The sequence below is a fragment of the Anabrus simplex genome, chromosome 10 (assembly GCF_040414725.1).
Source record: "Anabrus simplex isolate iqAnaSimp1 chromosome 10, ASM4041472v1, whole genome shotgun sequence".
NCBI lineage: Eukaryota > Metazoa > Arthropoda > Insecta > Orthoptera > Tettigoniidae > Anabrus > Anabrus simplex.
Window position 1 is genome coordinate 23,588,976 of NC_090274.1, and position 16,706 is coordinate 23,605,681.

General features: G+C 41.3%; 1 protein-coding gene across 2 annotated transcripts in view; it reads right to left on the reverse strand.

The window, feature by feature from the left end:
- LOC136882002 (HIG1 domain family member 1A, mitochondrial) overlaps positions 1-16,706 on the reverse strand; it is a 154,865-nt gene that overhangs the window by 52,593 nt on the left and 85,566 nt on the right. For both annotated transcript variants that reach the window (XM_067154487.2, XM_067154486.2), the window contains exon 2: positions 1,023-1,223. In XM_067154487.2, coding sequence (XP_067010588.2) covers positions 1,023-1,061 — 39 coding nt within the window. In that variant the 5' untranslated portion in view covers positions 1,062-1,223. The remainder of the gene's footprint in view (positions 1-1,022; positions 1,224-16,706) is intronic.

A 16,706-nucleotide genomic window follows, 5' to 3' on the forward strand; every position in this document is an offset into this window, starting at 1 on the left:
AGGAGTTCTTTTACGTGCCAGTAAATCAACCGACACGAGACTGTCGTGTTTCAGCACCTTCAAATACCACCGGATTACTGACCAAGGGACTGAGTCTATAGCATAATACTGAATCGATGATGCTTTTAGTCTAAAGGGGTCCAAAATCCAAGTCATCGGACCCTCATAATGGTACTTATCGCTATAAAAGTAGAACCATGGTATTTGTCATGTTGCGGTAACTAATCAAAAGTAGCGTAGACTCGCGGTATTCCACACAGTATGCTACTACTCACAGGTAATGCTATTCGCAAATGTAATACAGACCTATGGTGTTTCGCACATTCCGGCGCCATTTACAGGCAACGCAAACCTATGATGTTCATTACGTATGTGTACTAACCACAGGGACTCGCGCTATCCCGTGGTGTTCCTCGTACAGTGGGTACTAATCGTAGGCAAGACCGAACCATGGTGTCACGCATATAGTGCTACCAATTACAGGTACTGTAAAAGCCGGCCCCGTACTCTTTTGCTACTAATCACAAACCTATTGTGTACCTAACATAGTGGTACTACGCGCAGGTAAAAGCGACCCATGGTGTTCCCCACGTGGTGGTACGAATCACAAGTAATTTCGTGGTTCTAATTCAATCATCCCTTGGTCGCCCCTTTTAATGACCTCTTACGACAGGCAGGGGACACCGTGGGTGTGTTATTCGTCTGCGTCCCCCACCTACAGGGGGTTGTGTGTTTGGTCCGCGAGAGGTATTTTATTTCGCTCAAGTCCGCCGACAAGCCGGTTAGGACCCCTCTATCCGCCATCTGGGACGCGCCACGTGGGAGTATCACCTCCCCCCCCCCCCCCTGCTACGCCAGCGTAGCAGGTTCGTGGCCTTTGTAAGGCACCATTGTTATTAGTACAATGTATCTTTAAAAAATAAGGAAACACGACCTTGCACAGAGAAACTTTATTTTACAGGTAAATAAAAGAAATACATAGTTGTAGAACACTGATACACATAACTATTCAACATACTCACTACTCTTATCCAAGCACTTGTTCCTCTGCACCAAGACATCAATGGTGGCAAGACAGAAATCCTGCTTCCAGTCTCTGAAGCCACGCCATGACGTTCAATTGCTTATCCTCGTGCTTCATCAACGATCCGAGGCGATAGAAATCACTGGAGGCCTGGTTGGATGGTCACTGCTCAGCCCAGTTCGACAAGGTTTGCTTCTTTCTAGGTGAGAAAGAGAATAGAACTGTGTTAGTATGTGACTTTTTTGCTGTGGGGGGAAAGGTGCCGTGAGGCTCCGCCCCGCCTCACAGCCCGTGGTGACCTACCTGTTTGGACAAATGACCGACAAGCGAGCACTAACGAAGGAACATAGCCTAGTACAAGAGTACAGAATAACTTGAGGTGCAAAGGCTAGTCTTCCGCCAGCTACTTCCACCCCTCCGTAAAGGAGAAGTTATGAGAAACCTCCCTAAACCCACCAGGCAATCCCTTATCTCCTTTCGGCACTGGTTACCCTGTCGCGGTCATACCAAGACATCCCCGGCGCTAGACCACTGCCGCTCAAGAGCCACTGTCACCCCCGGTCCATGGCCACCTGCAAGGCTTTCAAGGTAGAAAATGGAGAAGGTAATAAAATAAAACAGAAATGTTGACGCGCTGTCGAGAGAGAATAAATAAATAAATAAATAAAAAGTAGTCTTGCAAACGACCATGCGGATGGCCAGTAATGCGAAAGCTCTTCCCAGAGGAGCTACTTCGCATACCCCCTTCAAATTAGGATATTATTGCAGCCGCCAGTTATAACAATAAGGACGGACCGCATAGAGAATGTGGTGCCGCACCATTGTTGTCACAGAGGTGGTGGTGAATATTGTTTTAGGAGGACGTGCAACTGGGCAATCATCCTTTGATAACACTAATAATAGGGGGGGAAATAGAACGGATCCATCAATTAGAAAAATGAAGGTATCGGCCAAAGAAAGACAAGGGCCACGACAGACGTGAAAATGAAAGATCCGCTGGACCTCGTGTCCTAATACCGTCGGGGTCTGAAATGAACAAGAGTTGATCAAATGAGGTCGGGTAGGACAGATGAAAATGAGGAGCCTGGTACAAAGAATGCCAGGGCTCAGATAAAGACCCCGTGGTCGCTAACCCACGCTCCCAAGTTAAAGAGTCCTTGGAGCCCCTTTTAGTCGCCTCTTACGACATGCAAGAGATATGGAGGGTGGTGTTCTACTGCCCCCACCAACAAGGCAAATTAAATCTAATGACCAGGGGTTTCTACACTTATATTAAAGCTCCCATAATCTTTACGTCTGGTAGAGGAGAAGTAACTGATATGGCGAATTTCACATCTGGACAAACATTCAGCTTTGGTCTTCTGGAGGTAATTCTCCGCAATATTAACGTTGTTACTACTGGTTGCTTGACTATGAACTAACGAATAGTACAGGGCAAGGTATATTGGGGTAATCAAGGAGGTTGTTAAGAAAGGTTACAGATCTCTTCACATGGTTATGAGACTATTTAGAGGTTGTAGTAAGGATGTAAAGGAGAGGGCGTACAAGTCTCTGGTAAGACAGCAGTTAGAGTATGGGACCCTCACCAGAACCACTTGATACGAGAACTGGAAATTCAAAGGAAAGCAGCACGATTTGTTCTGGTGTTTTCCGACAGAGGAGTAGTGTTAGTACAATGTTGCAAACTTTAGGCTGGGAAGACTTGGGAGTAAAGAGATGCTCGACTATGTGGTATGTTTCGAGCTGTCAGTGTGAGATGGCGTGGAATGATATAAGTAGACGAATAAGCTTGAGTGGTGTTTTTAAAAGTAGGGAAGTACGAAGATAAAGTTGGAACTGAAGAAGAAAAATTGGGTCAAATATTTTTATAGGAAGGATTTAGCGATTGGAATAATTTACCAAGGGAGATGTTCAATAAATTTCCAAATTCTTTGCGACTATGTAAGAAAAGACTAGGTAAACAACAGATAGGGAATGTGTCACCTGGACGACTACCCTAAATGCAGATCAGTGGTGATTGATTGACAGGCAGGAGATACGTGGGTGTTATTCTACTGCCCCCATCCAGAAGATCGATCGATTGACAGACAGGAGATATCGCGGGTATTATTCTACTGTCCCCACCCAGAAGATAGATCGATTGATTGACAGGCAGGAGATATCGCGGGTATTATTCTACTGTCCCCACCCAGAAGATAGGTCGATTGGTTGACAGGCAGGAGATATCGTGGGTGTTATTCTACTGCCCCCGCACAGGAGATAGATCGACCGATCGATTGACAGGCAGGAGACATCGTGGGTGTTTTTCTACTGCCCCCACCCAGGAGACAGATCGATCGATAGTTTGATTGACAGGCAGGAGATATCGTGGGTGTTATTCTACTGCCCCTACCGGGGAGATAGATCGATCGATTGACAGGCAGGAGATACAATAGGTGTTATTCTACTGCACCACCCAGGAGATCGATCGATCGACAGGCAGGAGATATCGTGGGTGTTAATTCTATTGCCCCCGCCCAGAAGATAGATCGATCGATTGGCAGGTGATCGATCGATTGAGAGGCAGGAGATATCGTGGGTGTTATTCTACTTCCCCCACCCAGGAGATCGATCAATCGATTGACAGACAGGATATATCGCGGGTGTTATTCTACTGCCACACCCAGGAGGTCGATCGATCGGCAGGAGATATCGTGGGTGTTATTCTACTGCCCCCATCCAGAAGATCGATCGATTGATAGATACACTCCTGTACGCACTTCGTACTTCTACGTATATTTCCTCGTATAGAATTGTTAATATGAACTCGCTCTCTCGTTTTCAAAGCGGAGGAAAATCTACGAGTGCGAATTTCCCCATCCTGCTCTCGCTGCGTGTCATTTTTTTAAATTTTTACTATTTGCTTTATGCCACACCGACACAGATAGGGCTACGGTGGGGGGAAGGAAGCGGCTGTGGCCTTAAGAAAAGTACATCTGCCTGGCTTGAAAGTGGGAAACCACCTTCAGGGCTGCCGACAGTGAGGTTCGAACTCACTACATCCCGAATGCAGGTTCACATCTGCTCGACCCTAACCGCACAGCCAACTCCTTGGTTTTCTTGTAATATTTAACAGTGTCGTGGACTGACAGCTTCGATATCGTCGTAGCATTACTGAGTGTTATTATGTTCATTGTTTATTTATTTCGACTTTCCCAAACTAGAGATAGCCCCTGAGGACACAGTATACAAAAGGACAAGATGAATATTAAAATTAATTATGAGTTGGTTAGCACATTTGACACACTGTATGTTGTTGCATTAAAAAGTTTGGAAGATATGATTCTTCAGGATTTGGATGGAATATTTCAAGGCAGTCACTGCAATTTCTTCTATTAATGCCTGATTGAGGTTAAATGATTTGAAGAACTGGACGAAAAAGAGAGGAATGGTTCCTCTAGCGCCAATCATTAATCCTATGCATTCGGTATCATCCTGCTGGGTATACTTGTAGATAGATTGAGATGATTGTTTACGATGATGCTTTTCTTTCCTCATGTACCTCATTGAGTTGTGTTTCGGATGTCTCGAATCTGATCGTCGCATCAATGATTAAAAATTCAATTTACAACTATATTTGTAGGGGTAAACTTGACATTCTTTCCTCAACACTTATTAGGGCTAGCAGGTATACCACGAAAGCCCTTTCGGTGGTCTTTGAAGGCTATGACGTCAATTCGACGGGTGAACCTAAGTCCCCTAACGTTTGAGCAATTTGGAGTATCTGCGTGTAACTTTTTCTTATGTTAATTTTATGTGCTGTATAATATCATATTACTTTCCTCGTTAACCCCAGCGCTTTCTTTTCGTGTTTCATAAATATAGTCATATCCCCTAAAGTAATGCAAGTGCTTGTATGTAATAAGGGACGTAATGTTAGGCCTGCAATGCAGGCGGGCCCGGGCCTTTCAGACTCCTCACAAATAAATACATACATACATACATACATACATACATTATCATTATAGACTGTTATGCCTTTCAGCGTTCAGTCTGCAAGCCTCTGAGAATTTACTAAACGTCGCCACAATCCTCGATTTGCAGCTAGTGTTGTGGCCTCATTTAGTTCTATACCTCTTATCTCTAAATCGTTAGAAACCGAGTCTAACCATCGTCGTCTTGGTCTCCCTCTACTTCTCTTACCCTCCATAACAGAGTCCATTATTCTACTAGGTAACCTATCCTCCTCCATGCGCCTCGCATGACCCCACCACCGAAGCCGGTTTATGCGTACAGCTTCATCCATCGAGTTCATTCCTAAATTAGCCTTTATCTCCTCATTCCGAGTACCATCCTGCCATTGTTCCCACCTGTTTGTACCAGCAATCATTCTTGCTACTTTCATGTCTGTTACTTCTAACTTATGAATAAGATATCCTGAGTCCACCCAACTTTCGCTCCCGTAAAGCAAAGTTGGTCTGAAAACAGACCGATGTAAAGACAGTTTCGTCTGGGAGCTGACTTCCTTCTTACAGAATACTGTTGATCGCAACTGCAAACTCACTGCATTAGCTTTACTACACCTTGATTCGATCTCACTATATTACGATCCTGGGAGAACACACAACCTAAATACTTGAAATTATCGACCTGTTCTAGCTTTGTATCACCAATCTGACATTCAATTCTGTTGAATTTCTTACCTACTGGCATCAATTTAGTCTTCGAGAGGCTAATTTTCATACCATACTCATTGCATCTATTTTCAAGTTCCAAGATATTAGACTGCAGGCTTTCGGTACAGTCTGCCATTAAGACCATGTCGTCAGCATAGGCCAAACTGCTTACTACATTTCCACCTAACTGAATCCCTCCCTGCCATTTTATACCTTTCAGCAGATGATCCATGTAAACTACAAACAGCAAAGGTGAAAGATTACAGCCTTGTCTAACTCCTGTAAGTACCCTGAACCAAGAACTCATTCTATCATCAATTCTCACTGAAGCCCAATTGTCAACATAAATGCCTCTGATTGATTTTAATAATCTACCTTTAATTCCATAATAAATATAATAATAATAAATATAATATATTAATAAATTTCACTTTGCATAGAAATGATTAGGGTGGTTCTGTCCAAGCAGTTACATTTTTAAACATTTGTGCGTTGAGGAATTGCCACTTGGTTGCACCTAACAGCAGTTTGTTGTAGCGAGTGTAACACAGCACGGCCCTTACTCTCGCAACACCGCGACACACACCTCACAAAAGAATAGCAGCATATTATTGAAAAATTACAGCAATGAAAATTGATACCAAAATATCATATTTCAGTTATCGTATTATGCACAAATTTTGCTGAACATTTATTGGACAGCAATACAATAATTTACTTTCGTGTGGCTATGTCTAGCCGGGTACCCTTGTAAGGCAGACCCTCCGATGAGGGTGGGCGGCATCTGCCATGTGTGGTGTGAGTGCAGGGATGTTGCAGACAGCACAAACACCCAGCCCGCGACCCATCATATATATCATTTCAGTAGTAGCCTATAGAGACCTTTTGCGGCGCTCACAAGTAACCGACCGTGACAAATGAGCATTCAAAAGAAAGAGGATAGACATTAGCAGTGACGAATTGCACTCTCATTTCATAAATATCGATAATTTCTTTTTAAAATGAGTTAAAAAATTGTAGGAAGTGCGCGATTTGCAAATACAGTTGCTGTAGGAAAATACGGGCCATCATTGCTGTCCACTTCACATTTTGGCCACTGGGTCGCCTGTTTTATGTCATAATATGCTGTAATTATCAGTTATGAAAAGAACGATAGTAAAACCAAAAATTATTTCCGGAACATTCGTCAGTATATTAATGCACTTGCATTTGCTTCCGTTCAAGTGGATACCAAAAATGTTTCAAAATCAAAGATTACATTAAGTGGTAAGACAAATATTGTTTGTGGATCATACCCTTGAATTATATCTGTAACACCAGTTTCAAGTCTCAATCTGACCTTAATCAACCTGTCACTTATGTTTTCCACCAATTCTAGGTATTCTTTTAGTTCTTTTCTAATTATGAGACCTACACCATTTTTGGCTTCTCTTCCTCCAATATAGTATAGACTAAGGTGTATCCTTTCTTTAGTTTCCTCTCCACTTGGTCTCACTGATTCCCAGCAATACTATATCTTTGTCAACCATAAAATCTACAATTTCTTCCACTTTCTCTGTTAGTGTCACTACACTGATGGTCGCTATCTTGATGTATTTGGTTGCTGGTCGCCCATTTCTCCCATCATCAAAAGCATTGCACGTCGCTTGTGGGGAACGCCCTAGCATTTTGCACGTCGCTCATAGGGAACGCCCTAGCATTTTCCGAGGCTTAAGCACACTTATCATACAGGCTTTTATTACGATGGGCTCGCCACTCCCAGCCGAAACTTGTAGGCCGCTCCTAATATGCAGAACAGACGCCTTTCGTAGCCGCTCCTCCGGAGTACAGACGCTACAGTTGATACGAGGTTTCAGTGGCATTTCCTCCACTTAGGGTCCATTTCCCTTCTGTAAGGACTCCTTCGCCCTTAGCTGTTGGTCCTTATAGGGGGTCAGGCTATTTACCGCCGTCCAACACTCGGCGTGGCGACAAGGATAAGGCATGTATCGAGGATAAGTAGTAATGTAGATAGAGCTGCGAGAAGAGTTTTATTACGGTGGATTTTTGGCCTATACAAAAACAGGGAGTGGATTCGAAAAAAGGATAATACATTATGTGCGGAGAAATGAGGGAAGACTTGCATTTGTTAGTAAGATGTAAAGAAACAAAAAAAGCGAGAGTGAAAATACTGAGTGAAAGTCAGTAAGAATTATTAAAGCAGAATGGCAATGACCAGAAAATTACTGGATGGGTGATAAAAGAATGGAGTAGGGTACCGGTAAGGAATTTAAATTGGTATTTAAGTGCAGTGAAAAAATTACGTGTAAAGAAAATAAAGGAAGTGGACGTGTGAGTAATGCTCAAGAGACACTTGGACATAAAATTAGATATGTATGTAGGAATTTGATATAGTGGTTTTGTATGGTCAGATAACTTGCGTTGTTCGATATTGGGCTTCTAGGTAAGAAAGTAAGAGGAAATGAGGATTATAGGGCACTGAGACTCAGCAGGATACGGGAGGGAAGAGGGTTGAATCAGCAAAGGTCTTAGATTATGGTGAGGCAGGTCGGAGCCTGGAGCATGCAGCCTTTTCGAGAATCAATGAAATATGATTCAAGGACAAGGTTATGCATTGTTCTAGGTCGTGGTCTGTGAATGTAGAGTTTAGAGTTGGAGGATAAGACTTGCTGATTCAACCAGGGTTTAACAGGTAGGCTATTGTTCTTTTGTTTTTCTTCTGTGTTGGGGTTTTGTTGCTGAGGTTTCTTTAATAGGGTTGTTTATTATTTGTATCCTTATAGTGTTTTGTATTTTACCAGTATTGATTGTCTTAATTTGTTTCGTTGTTTTCTATTTTCTCCTCAAGGAATAGGTTGAAAAATAACATAACCATCTGGAGAAAATATAGATATCTATCTACTAATCACAAACCCATGGTGTTCCTTGCATGATGGTACTATTCACAGATAATCTCATGGTTCAAGATCCATCGTCCCTTCGTCGCCCCTTATGACATGTAGGGGATACTGCGGGTATATTCTTCATCTGTGTCACCCACACACAGGAGGTCCCAAAGATTATTCCTCATATTAACAGCTAGATACTTACAGTGATCCCAATGAGGTATTTTCACCCCATCACACAGTAATTCAAACTGAAAGGACTTTCCTTCATGGGGAAACTAACAACCTGACTTCTCACTCCATTTACCATCATACCATTGTCTGCTGTCCATCTCACAACATTATCAACAGTCGCTCACAACCCTGTAACTTATTTCTTACTATATACCGTATAATATCATCTGCAAAAAGCCTCATCTGTGATTCCAGTCCTTTATTCATATCATTTACATAAGAAGAAAACATAAAGCTCCAAAAATATAGCCTTCAGGTTTCTCCATTCTTAATCATTACACGATCAGATAATTTTTCACCTATTCTAATTCTAAGCCACCCATTCAGTCACTCTTGTTTAGTTCAGTTGCCCTGATTTTTGTAGGTAATCTTCAATGATTTACCCTACCATTGATTCATTTCTTTATTTAGCTTCCATAGACTGCACAATTACATATTACAAAATATGCCAACAGTGTAGGAATTGTCAAATATTTTCTTAAAATTAACAATAATTTATGCACAATGGTGTGCACTTTGTAAATAAACAAATATACTGATATTAAAACAGAACATATTAATTAACAGCAATAAATAATATTTGCAAGAAACAAAATAAGCATCTATGAAGGAGGAATTAGCAGTAAGAACATAACCAATGAGACACCAATGCCCTTTTTAAAGCTATTTACAAGATAATAAGGTTTACAATTTATAACAGCATCATACTAACATTTCATGTTTTCTTCAGTAAGTTACTATAGAAACAGTTACACAGCAGGAGATTTTTTAATACTGTGGTAAACAAACTGAAGGGACTAATGCCCTTGACCTTATTTGGAAGCTTATTATAATCTGATTCCAACTGAGTCTACAAGTGTCAAGGCAGCAGTTTTACTTTTGTGTCCAATAAAGTTATTATTTCTTGTTCATTTCTGGTAATTGTGACTGTCATAGTTCTTTGTGAAGCAATCGATATTTTACTTCACATGTAGAGTGCATGGCGTGATGTAGCCTACTATGGCCGCATGACGAGAAGTCGCGTAGATGCCGTAAAGGATATGAGGAGTAAGCATGGCTAGTACGCATGTGCCAATCCCAAGTCTCAAGGCCTGACAATAAACATTTGTTCCGTCCGCGGTGACTTATGAATTGAGGTGTGCTTTAGTTACATATTTACAGTATTACATAATGAACAGTTTAACAGAGAGCTCACACTGTCTATCACGATTAATGTTTGTAGCTTAGTGTAGTATCTGTTACTCGTGCTGTACCTACAAGCTGCCGCGACTTCTCGTCAGGCGCAGATAGTATAGGCCTGTGCTTGGTATTGGGAGAATTCTTAGTCTCTTAAATAATGGTCTACCTGTTATGTCTCGATATAATTCTGATGGATCCTTTCTGTATTCAAAAGTTAAAGTCAAGGTTTGATTTGCAGGAAATTCACAGACCAATAGCATAAGAGATGACTGAATATAAAAAATATGCTATTCTAACATATTCTTCACTACAATCCTTTAGGCAAAGCAAACAGAACTCAGAGATTTTCCTTTTTTTAAAAAAAAATGTGACAATCCCATCTTAATTTTTCATCTATATGGACACCTTAACATTTTATGATCAGCATCTTTAATTGCATTTGCATTTAATGTAAGGCTGTAATTTTTGGCAGTTTTATCATGGTGGTTTGAAGCCTTGAATACCATGTATTGGGTCTTTTTTAAATTCAATGTTTATCTGTTTTTACTGAACCATGAATCAAATTTAGACACTACTGCATTTTTTTATTATTATTATTTTTTTTTTGCAAGTTGCTTTACGTCGCACCGACACAGATAGGTCTTACGGCGACGATGTACAGGAAAGGGCTAGGAGTGGGAAGGAAGTGGCCTTAATTAAGGTACAGCCCCAGCATTTGCCTGGTGTGAAAATGGGAAACTCCAGAAAACCATCTTCAGGGCTGCCGACAGTGGGATTCGAACCCACTATCTCCCGAATACTGGATACTGGCCGGAATTAAGCGACTGCATTTGCTGTAATTTCTGTAGACAGGATTATTAACAATTATGTTTATGTCGTCAGCATACAGTCCATTTGACTTCCTGAATCTGAAATATCCTGCTGGAAATACTCTACTCAGCAGGACACAGAAAGCATCAAACTTTTACAATCAAATCATAAATCTCCGGGACTGCAAAAAAAAACCAACTCTGTATCATACTTACTTTGTACCGATTCTCACATATGATTTAGAGGCATGCACTCTACTGAACAATGACTACAGCACAATTCAAGCAACAGAAATGAGATTCATTAGGACTCTGAATCAACATACTTGAAGAGACAAATTCACGAATGAAGTAAACAGGAAGGCGGCTGACTCTGAGGTCGCTAATACCAGTGTAATAAAGAAACATAGATTTCAGTGGTATTGGCACATTATAAGAATGAAGAGCAAGAGACCTGCCAGAAAATACTTCACCCTTACTGTCCAAGGGAAAATATCAACGGGAAGGCCAAGGAAATACTGGACAGACACAATGAAATCAGATGTGAAGGAGAGAGAGGTCTCAAATGGGAAGGTGTCCTGGAACAGAAGACAGGAAGAGGTGGCAAGCGCTTGTACACAACACCTGGAAAACTGGAGTTGGAAAATGATGATGATGGCTGTCATATGCCTTCTCTAGAGCTATGAAACATAACTATTAGTCTCATAGCATTTTTGAATTATCTGGCACATGCTGAAAATCTGGACCTGATGATCCTGACAGTTCCTGCTTTGGTCTGAAATCACACTGGTCTTCATCCAACTTGCTCTCAACCACTAACCGCACCCACCATTCCAAAATGCTAGTGACCGGGCGAGTTGGCTGTGGGCGTAGAGGCGCGCGGCTGTGAGCTTGCATCCGGGAGATAGTAGGTTCGAATCCCACTATCGGCAGCCCTGAAAATGGTTTTCCGTGGTTTCCCATTTTCACACCAGGCAAATGCTGGGGCTGTACCTTAATTAAGGCCACGGCCGCTTCCTTCCAACTCCTAAGTCTTTCCTATCCCATCGTCGCCATAAGACCTATCTGTGTCGGTGCGACGTAAAGCCCCTAGCAAAAAAAAAAAAAAAAAAAAAAAAAAAAAAAAAAAAAATGCTAGTGAACACCTTGCCTGGTATAAATTAAATTTCTCAAGAGTTGTTTCAATCCTCCGTGTTCCCTCGCTTGTAGATAGGTGCAGTTACTGTTTTCGTACAATCAGGAAGTACCTTACTAACGTTCCCTGCTAATTTTATTACTCTAAGGAGCCATTTTATCCCTGCCTCTCCAACTACATTTCACCATTTCAGGTCTGATTTAATTTATGCTGCTTTATGACAATGGAGTTCATTTACCATCCTTTCCACTTCCTCACACGTAATTTCACAGAATTCGTCTTGTCCTCTTTCCCATGAGCTTGGTTGTTCACTAAGTCACCAGAAAGATTTTCTTTTATACTGAGAAATATTTCACAATATTCCTTCCATATATCCAGTAATTCCCTGGGATCTATTATGAGTGCATCTGATTTACACAAAACACCATTCACTTCCCTTTTCCCAATTTCTACGGTACAATTCTTCATTGCGTTCCACAAAAGGTTTCCCTGCCGCTTGACCTAGCCTTTCCAGATTATTATTGAAATCTTCCCACGACTTCTTCTTGAATTCAACAATTATTTATTTTGCTCTGTTTCTTTCGTCTACGAACAATTCCCTGTCTGCATTAGCCTTTGTTTGGAGCTATTTCTGGTACACCATTTTACCTTTACGAGTAGTCTTTACTTCATCATTCTACCAAGATGTAGGATTTTCCCCATCTTTACACACAGTTGTTCGTCGACATTCCCTTGCAGTTTCTACTACAGCATACCAGTATGCCAACCATTCTCTTTCTATATCCTGAATCTGCTTACTGTCTTCTGTTTCAAACTTTTCACTGATTGTATCCATGTACATCTGTCTAATGTCCTCACCCAGGAGATTTTCTACCCTTATTTGTCTGCAGACAGATGTCACGTTCTCTATCCTAGGCCTAGAGATACTTAGTTCACAACAGATCAGATAATGGTCTGATCACCAAAAAAATTTCTAACAGATTTCCTGAATTCATAGTTGGTTTTGGTGGTCTATTATGGATCTGACTCTCCTACCCTCCCATGTGTAGCAGTGAGCCTTATAGTTCAAGAATGTATTCAAAACTGCTACCGAGCAAGTTGGCCGTGCAGTAGGGGCGCACAGCTGTGAGCTTGCATCCGGGAGATAGTGGGTTTGAACCCCACTGTCGGCAGCCCTGAAGATGGTTTTCCGTGGTTTCACATTTCACACCAGGCAAATGCTGGGGCTGTACCTTAATTAGGGCCATGGCTGATTCCTTTCCATTCCTAGGCCTTTCCTATACCATCGTCGCCATAAGACTTATGTGTGTCGGTGCAATGCAGAAAAAAAGAAAAAAAAAAGAAAAGAAAAAAAGAAGAAAAAGAAAAAGTGCTACCATACTAGCAGAGAAGTCCAGTAATGCTTCCCCTTCCGATTAAATTCCAAATCTTTCTCACATTTACCTTTCACTTTTTGTATCCTTCTGTTCTATTGCCAACTCTCGCATTGAAATGGCCCATTAGCACTATCCTAACTTCGCTGTTGACCCTGACTATGATGTCACTCGGTGCTTCACAAAACGTGTCAACTTCATCCTCATCTGCACCTTCACATGGTGAGCAGACTGTGACATTTCTCATCCTAATTCCTCCAACAGCTAAATCTGCCCACTTCATTCACTCATTTATGTGCCTAACAGAAACTCGGGGCCTATGTTGCATGCAATAGTATTCTTGACGAACAGTCCTACCCCACACACTGCCCTTCCCTTTTTAACATCAGTCAAGAATAATTCATAATCTCGTAGCTCTTCATCATTATTTCTGCTTACCTGAATATCATTAACTTCTAACATATCCAGACACATCCTCTTTGCTGACCTAGCCAGTTCTACTTTCTTTCTTCCATAAGCCCCAGTAATATTGATAGCTCCCCATTGAATTCCATTTCACTGGCCAAGGAGTCCCTCGCCCTGAGCTTGGTAAATTCTGTGTAGCGGGATGCTACCCTACTTACACATAGTCCCACTGAAGATTTATCCTCTTTAACGGGTTAGGGAACATTAATGGATTGTATATTCCTAGCTGCCTGAACACATGCGAGGGCCATAACTTAAGAGCATGTTCAAGATGCCTACTCCCATTCCAAAGCAACTGGTACGCCCGCCAAATCTCGGGACCGCTTACTAATCTACTCGGCCGTTGCCCATGGTTCTCGAACTAGGATGCGACTGCAGTAAGCCCCATTATCACCCATATGGTACTGCCTAATATTCATACTTTTACAACTTTCCTTTCTATCAGATTTTTTAAACTACAACGAAAACAGCTTTATGATCACTTATACCACCTATCATTTCAGTTTCTCTATAGCGCTCATCTCCTTCTTACCAGCATCTTGTACAGAATACTCCTCCTTCTAGTTGGCTTCATCACTTTCTGATTCAGCCTTCTCAAATTAACTTATTTACATTTGTTGCCCACATTTCCTCTCATTCGTGTTACCTTCCCACTTAACACCCGCTACAATCACGTTCCTTTCTGTGTTGTTTCCCATATAGCTGATTATCATAAATCAAACAATTCCACATCAGCATTTGCGTTACCCTTTCCAGGTCTGTACATTCGAAAACGTAAAGTTGATTATTATCTTTAGGGATGAGCCTTATACGTTGTAATCCCTCTGAAAATAAACAAGTCTTACATCATAATGTTATTTATGAAACTTCCAACTGATTAGGTTCAAAACAATCCCAAAACTTATTTCAGCTAAAAAAATACTTTTCAATTTAGCATGTAACTACAAAAATGATCAACGGTATATTTTACAATTTTTGGTTGCCTTTATGTATCAGAAATTAAAGTTCTTAAATGTTGGTAAGTGCTTGCATGTAGTTTGCTGCAACTTGTGACAAGCATTTCAGTTGAAGAAGCCGATTGTTGCCAATTAATGTTGGTCAATATGCTACCGATGTGCCCAGGTAAGCAAATTCGACAGACAACTCAAGGCCAAGAGGATCATAACAGGCACCATTAGATCAACACTTTTGATCTTGTATTTAACTGGCCAAAATACTTCCACCAAAACCTAGGAAACAGCAAGCAGCTACCTCTGAATGGAGGAAGCACAGTTCCATACCTGCCAACTTATTAAATATTCTGCAATCCATCAAACACATCTGACATCCAAGAAGTTATTTTGAGCCTCAGGACACTATTAAATAACTGGAACCAATCAAGATCAAGGAAATGTGGAAAGACAATCCCACCTTCTGAAAAATCCATCTAGATGAACCCACTCAACCTCTTCATGGAATTCAACTGTCAAGTGCCACATGGTGACAATATCAATCAACATTGATCTGCATTTAGGGAACTGTCCAGGTGGCAGATTCCCTATCTGTTGTTTCCTAGCCTTTTCTTAAATGATTGCAAAGAATTTGGAAATTTATTGAACATCTGCCTTGGTAAATTATTCCAATCCCCTCCCCTATCTATAAAATAATATTTGTTGCAATTTGTCCTCTTGAATTCCAACTTCATCTTCATACTGTGATCTTTCCTACTTAAAAAAAAAAAAAAGACCACTCACACTTATTCGTCTACTAATGTCATTTCACGCCATTTTTCCACTGACAGCTCGGAACATACCACTTACCAATATATTTGGTCCGTTATTGGACTTCGTCGAGCAGCTCGTCTCCTCTCTCCCTTCTCCCAAGTTTTCCCAGCGCAAACTTTGCAACATTTTCGTAATGCTACTCTTTTTATGAGCTATAAATTTGTTTTGTTCCATACTGAAGTGCAATTATAAGAAGTAAACTGACAATTCAATACAATATATATCACGTAAATAACGTTACATCAGTCTTGGGACTAGTTTCAGCCACTTAGTGGGCATCTTCAGCCAAAATAAAAATTAAACAGATCATGTGATAACTAAAACAGATATATATACAAGACAAAGACAATGTTGCAGGAATAACTGAAAATGAAAATCCACAGCCTGTTTCCAGTCACTCGACTGGGTCAGGAATGGAATGGATGAAGCCCCCATTTAGCGGCGAGGATAGGAAATGTGCTGACTCCCGAAGCCTGTCGCACTCCTCTGGGGCAATGATTAATGAAATGAAATAGGAGAGTGTTGCTGGAACGAAAGAAGACAGGGAAAACTGGAGTAGCTGGAGAAACCTGTCCTCCCTCCGCTTTGTCCAGCAAAAATCTCACATGGAGTGACCAGGATTTGAACCACGGTATCCAGCGGTGAGAGGCCAGGGTGCGCGAGCCATGGAGGCTTCCAGGAATAATTATAACATTAAAATTCATATAATAAAAATTGGTATTCTTTGGTATTCTCTCTCCTGACATACCAAAGAGAACATTCATGGATACAGAGACTGCAAAGAGGCCTAGGGGACGGCCTAGAATGAGATGGAGGAACTGTGTTGTGGACTGTATTGCAAATAGAGGAGTCGATAGCAATAAAGTACTAGAAGAGGAATGGTAGAAAGATCGAGTAAGATGGAGGGCTTTGCTACACTACCCTACCCAGAGAGAATCTGGAAGAGGGAATGGAAGAAGAAGAGAGAATAACAAAAATTATGGTTGTGATCTTCTTGTCATAATATGATGTCTTTAAGTTGAGTCAATGTCAGGCAATGAGGTAAATCTCTATACCGGTAGTGAAAGGTACAGTATATATAATATCTAATGTAGAACGAACACTGAAATGGTGGAGGAAGCAGGCAGACCATGGAAACAAAGGAGAGTGGACAGGGAGTGAAAGGGAAGGGTGGGTATGGGGGG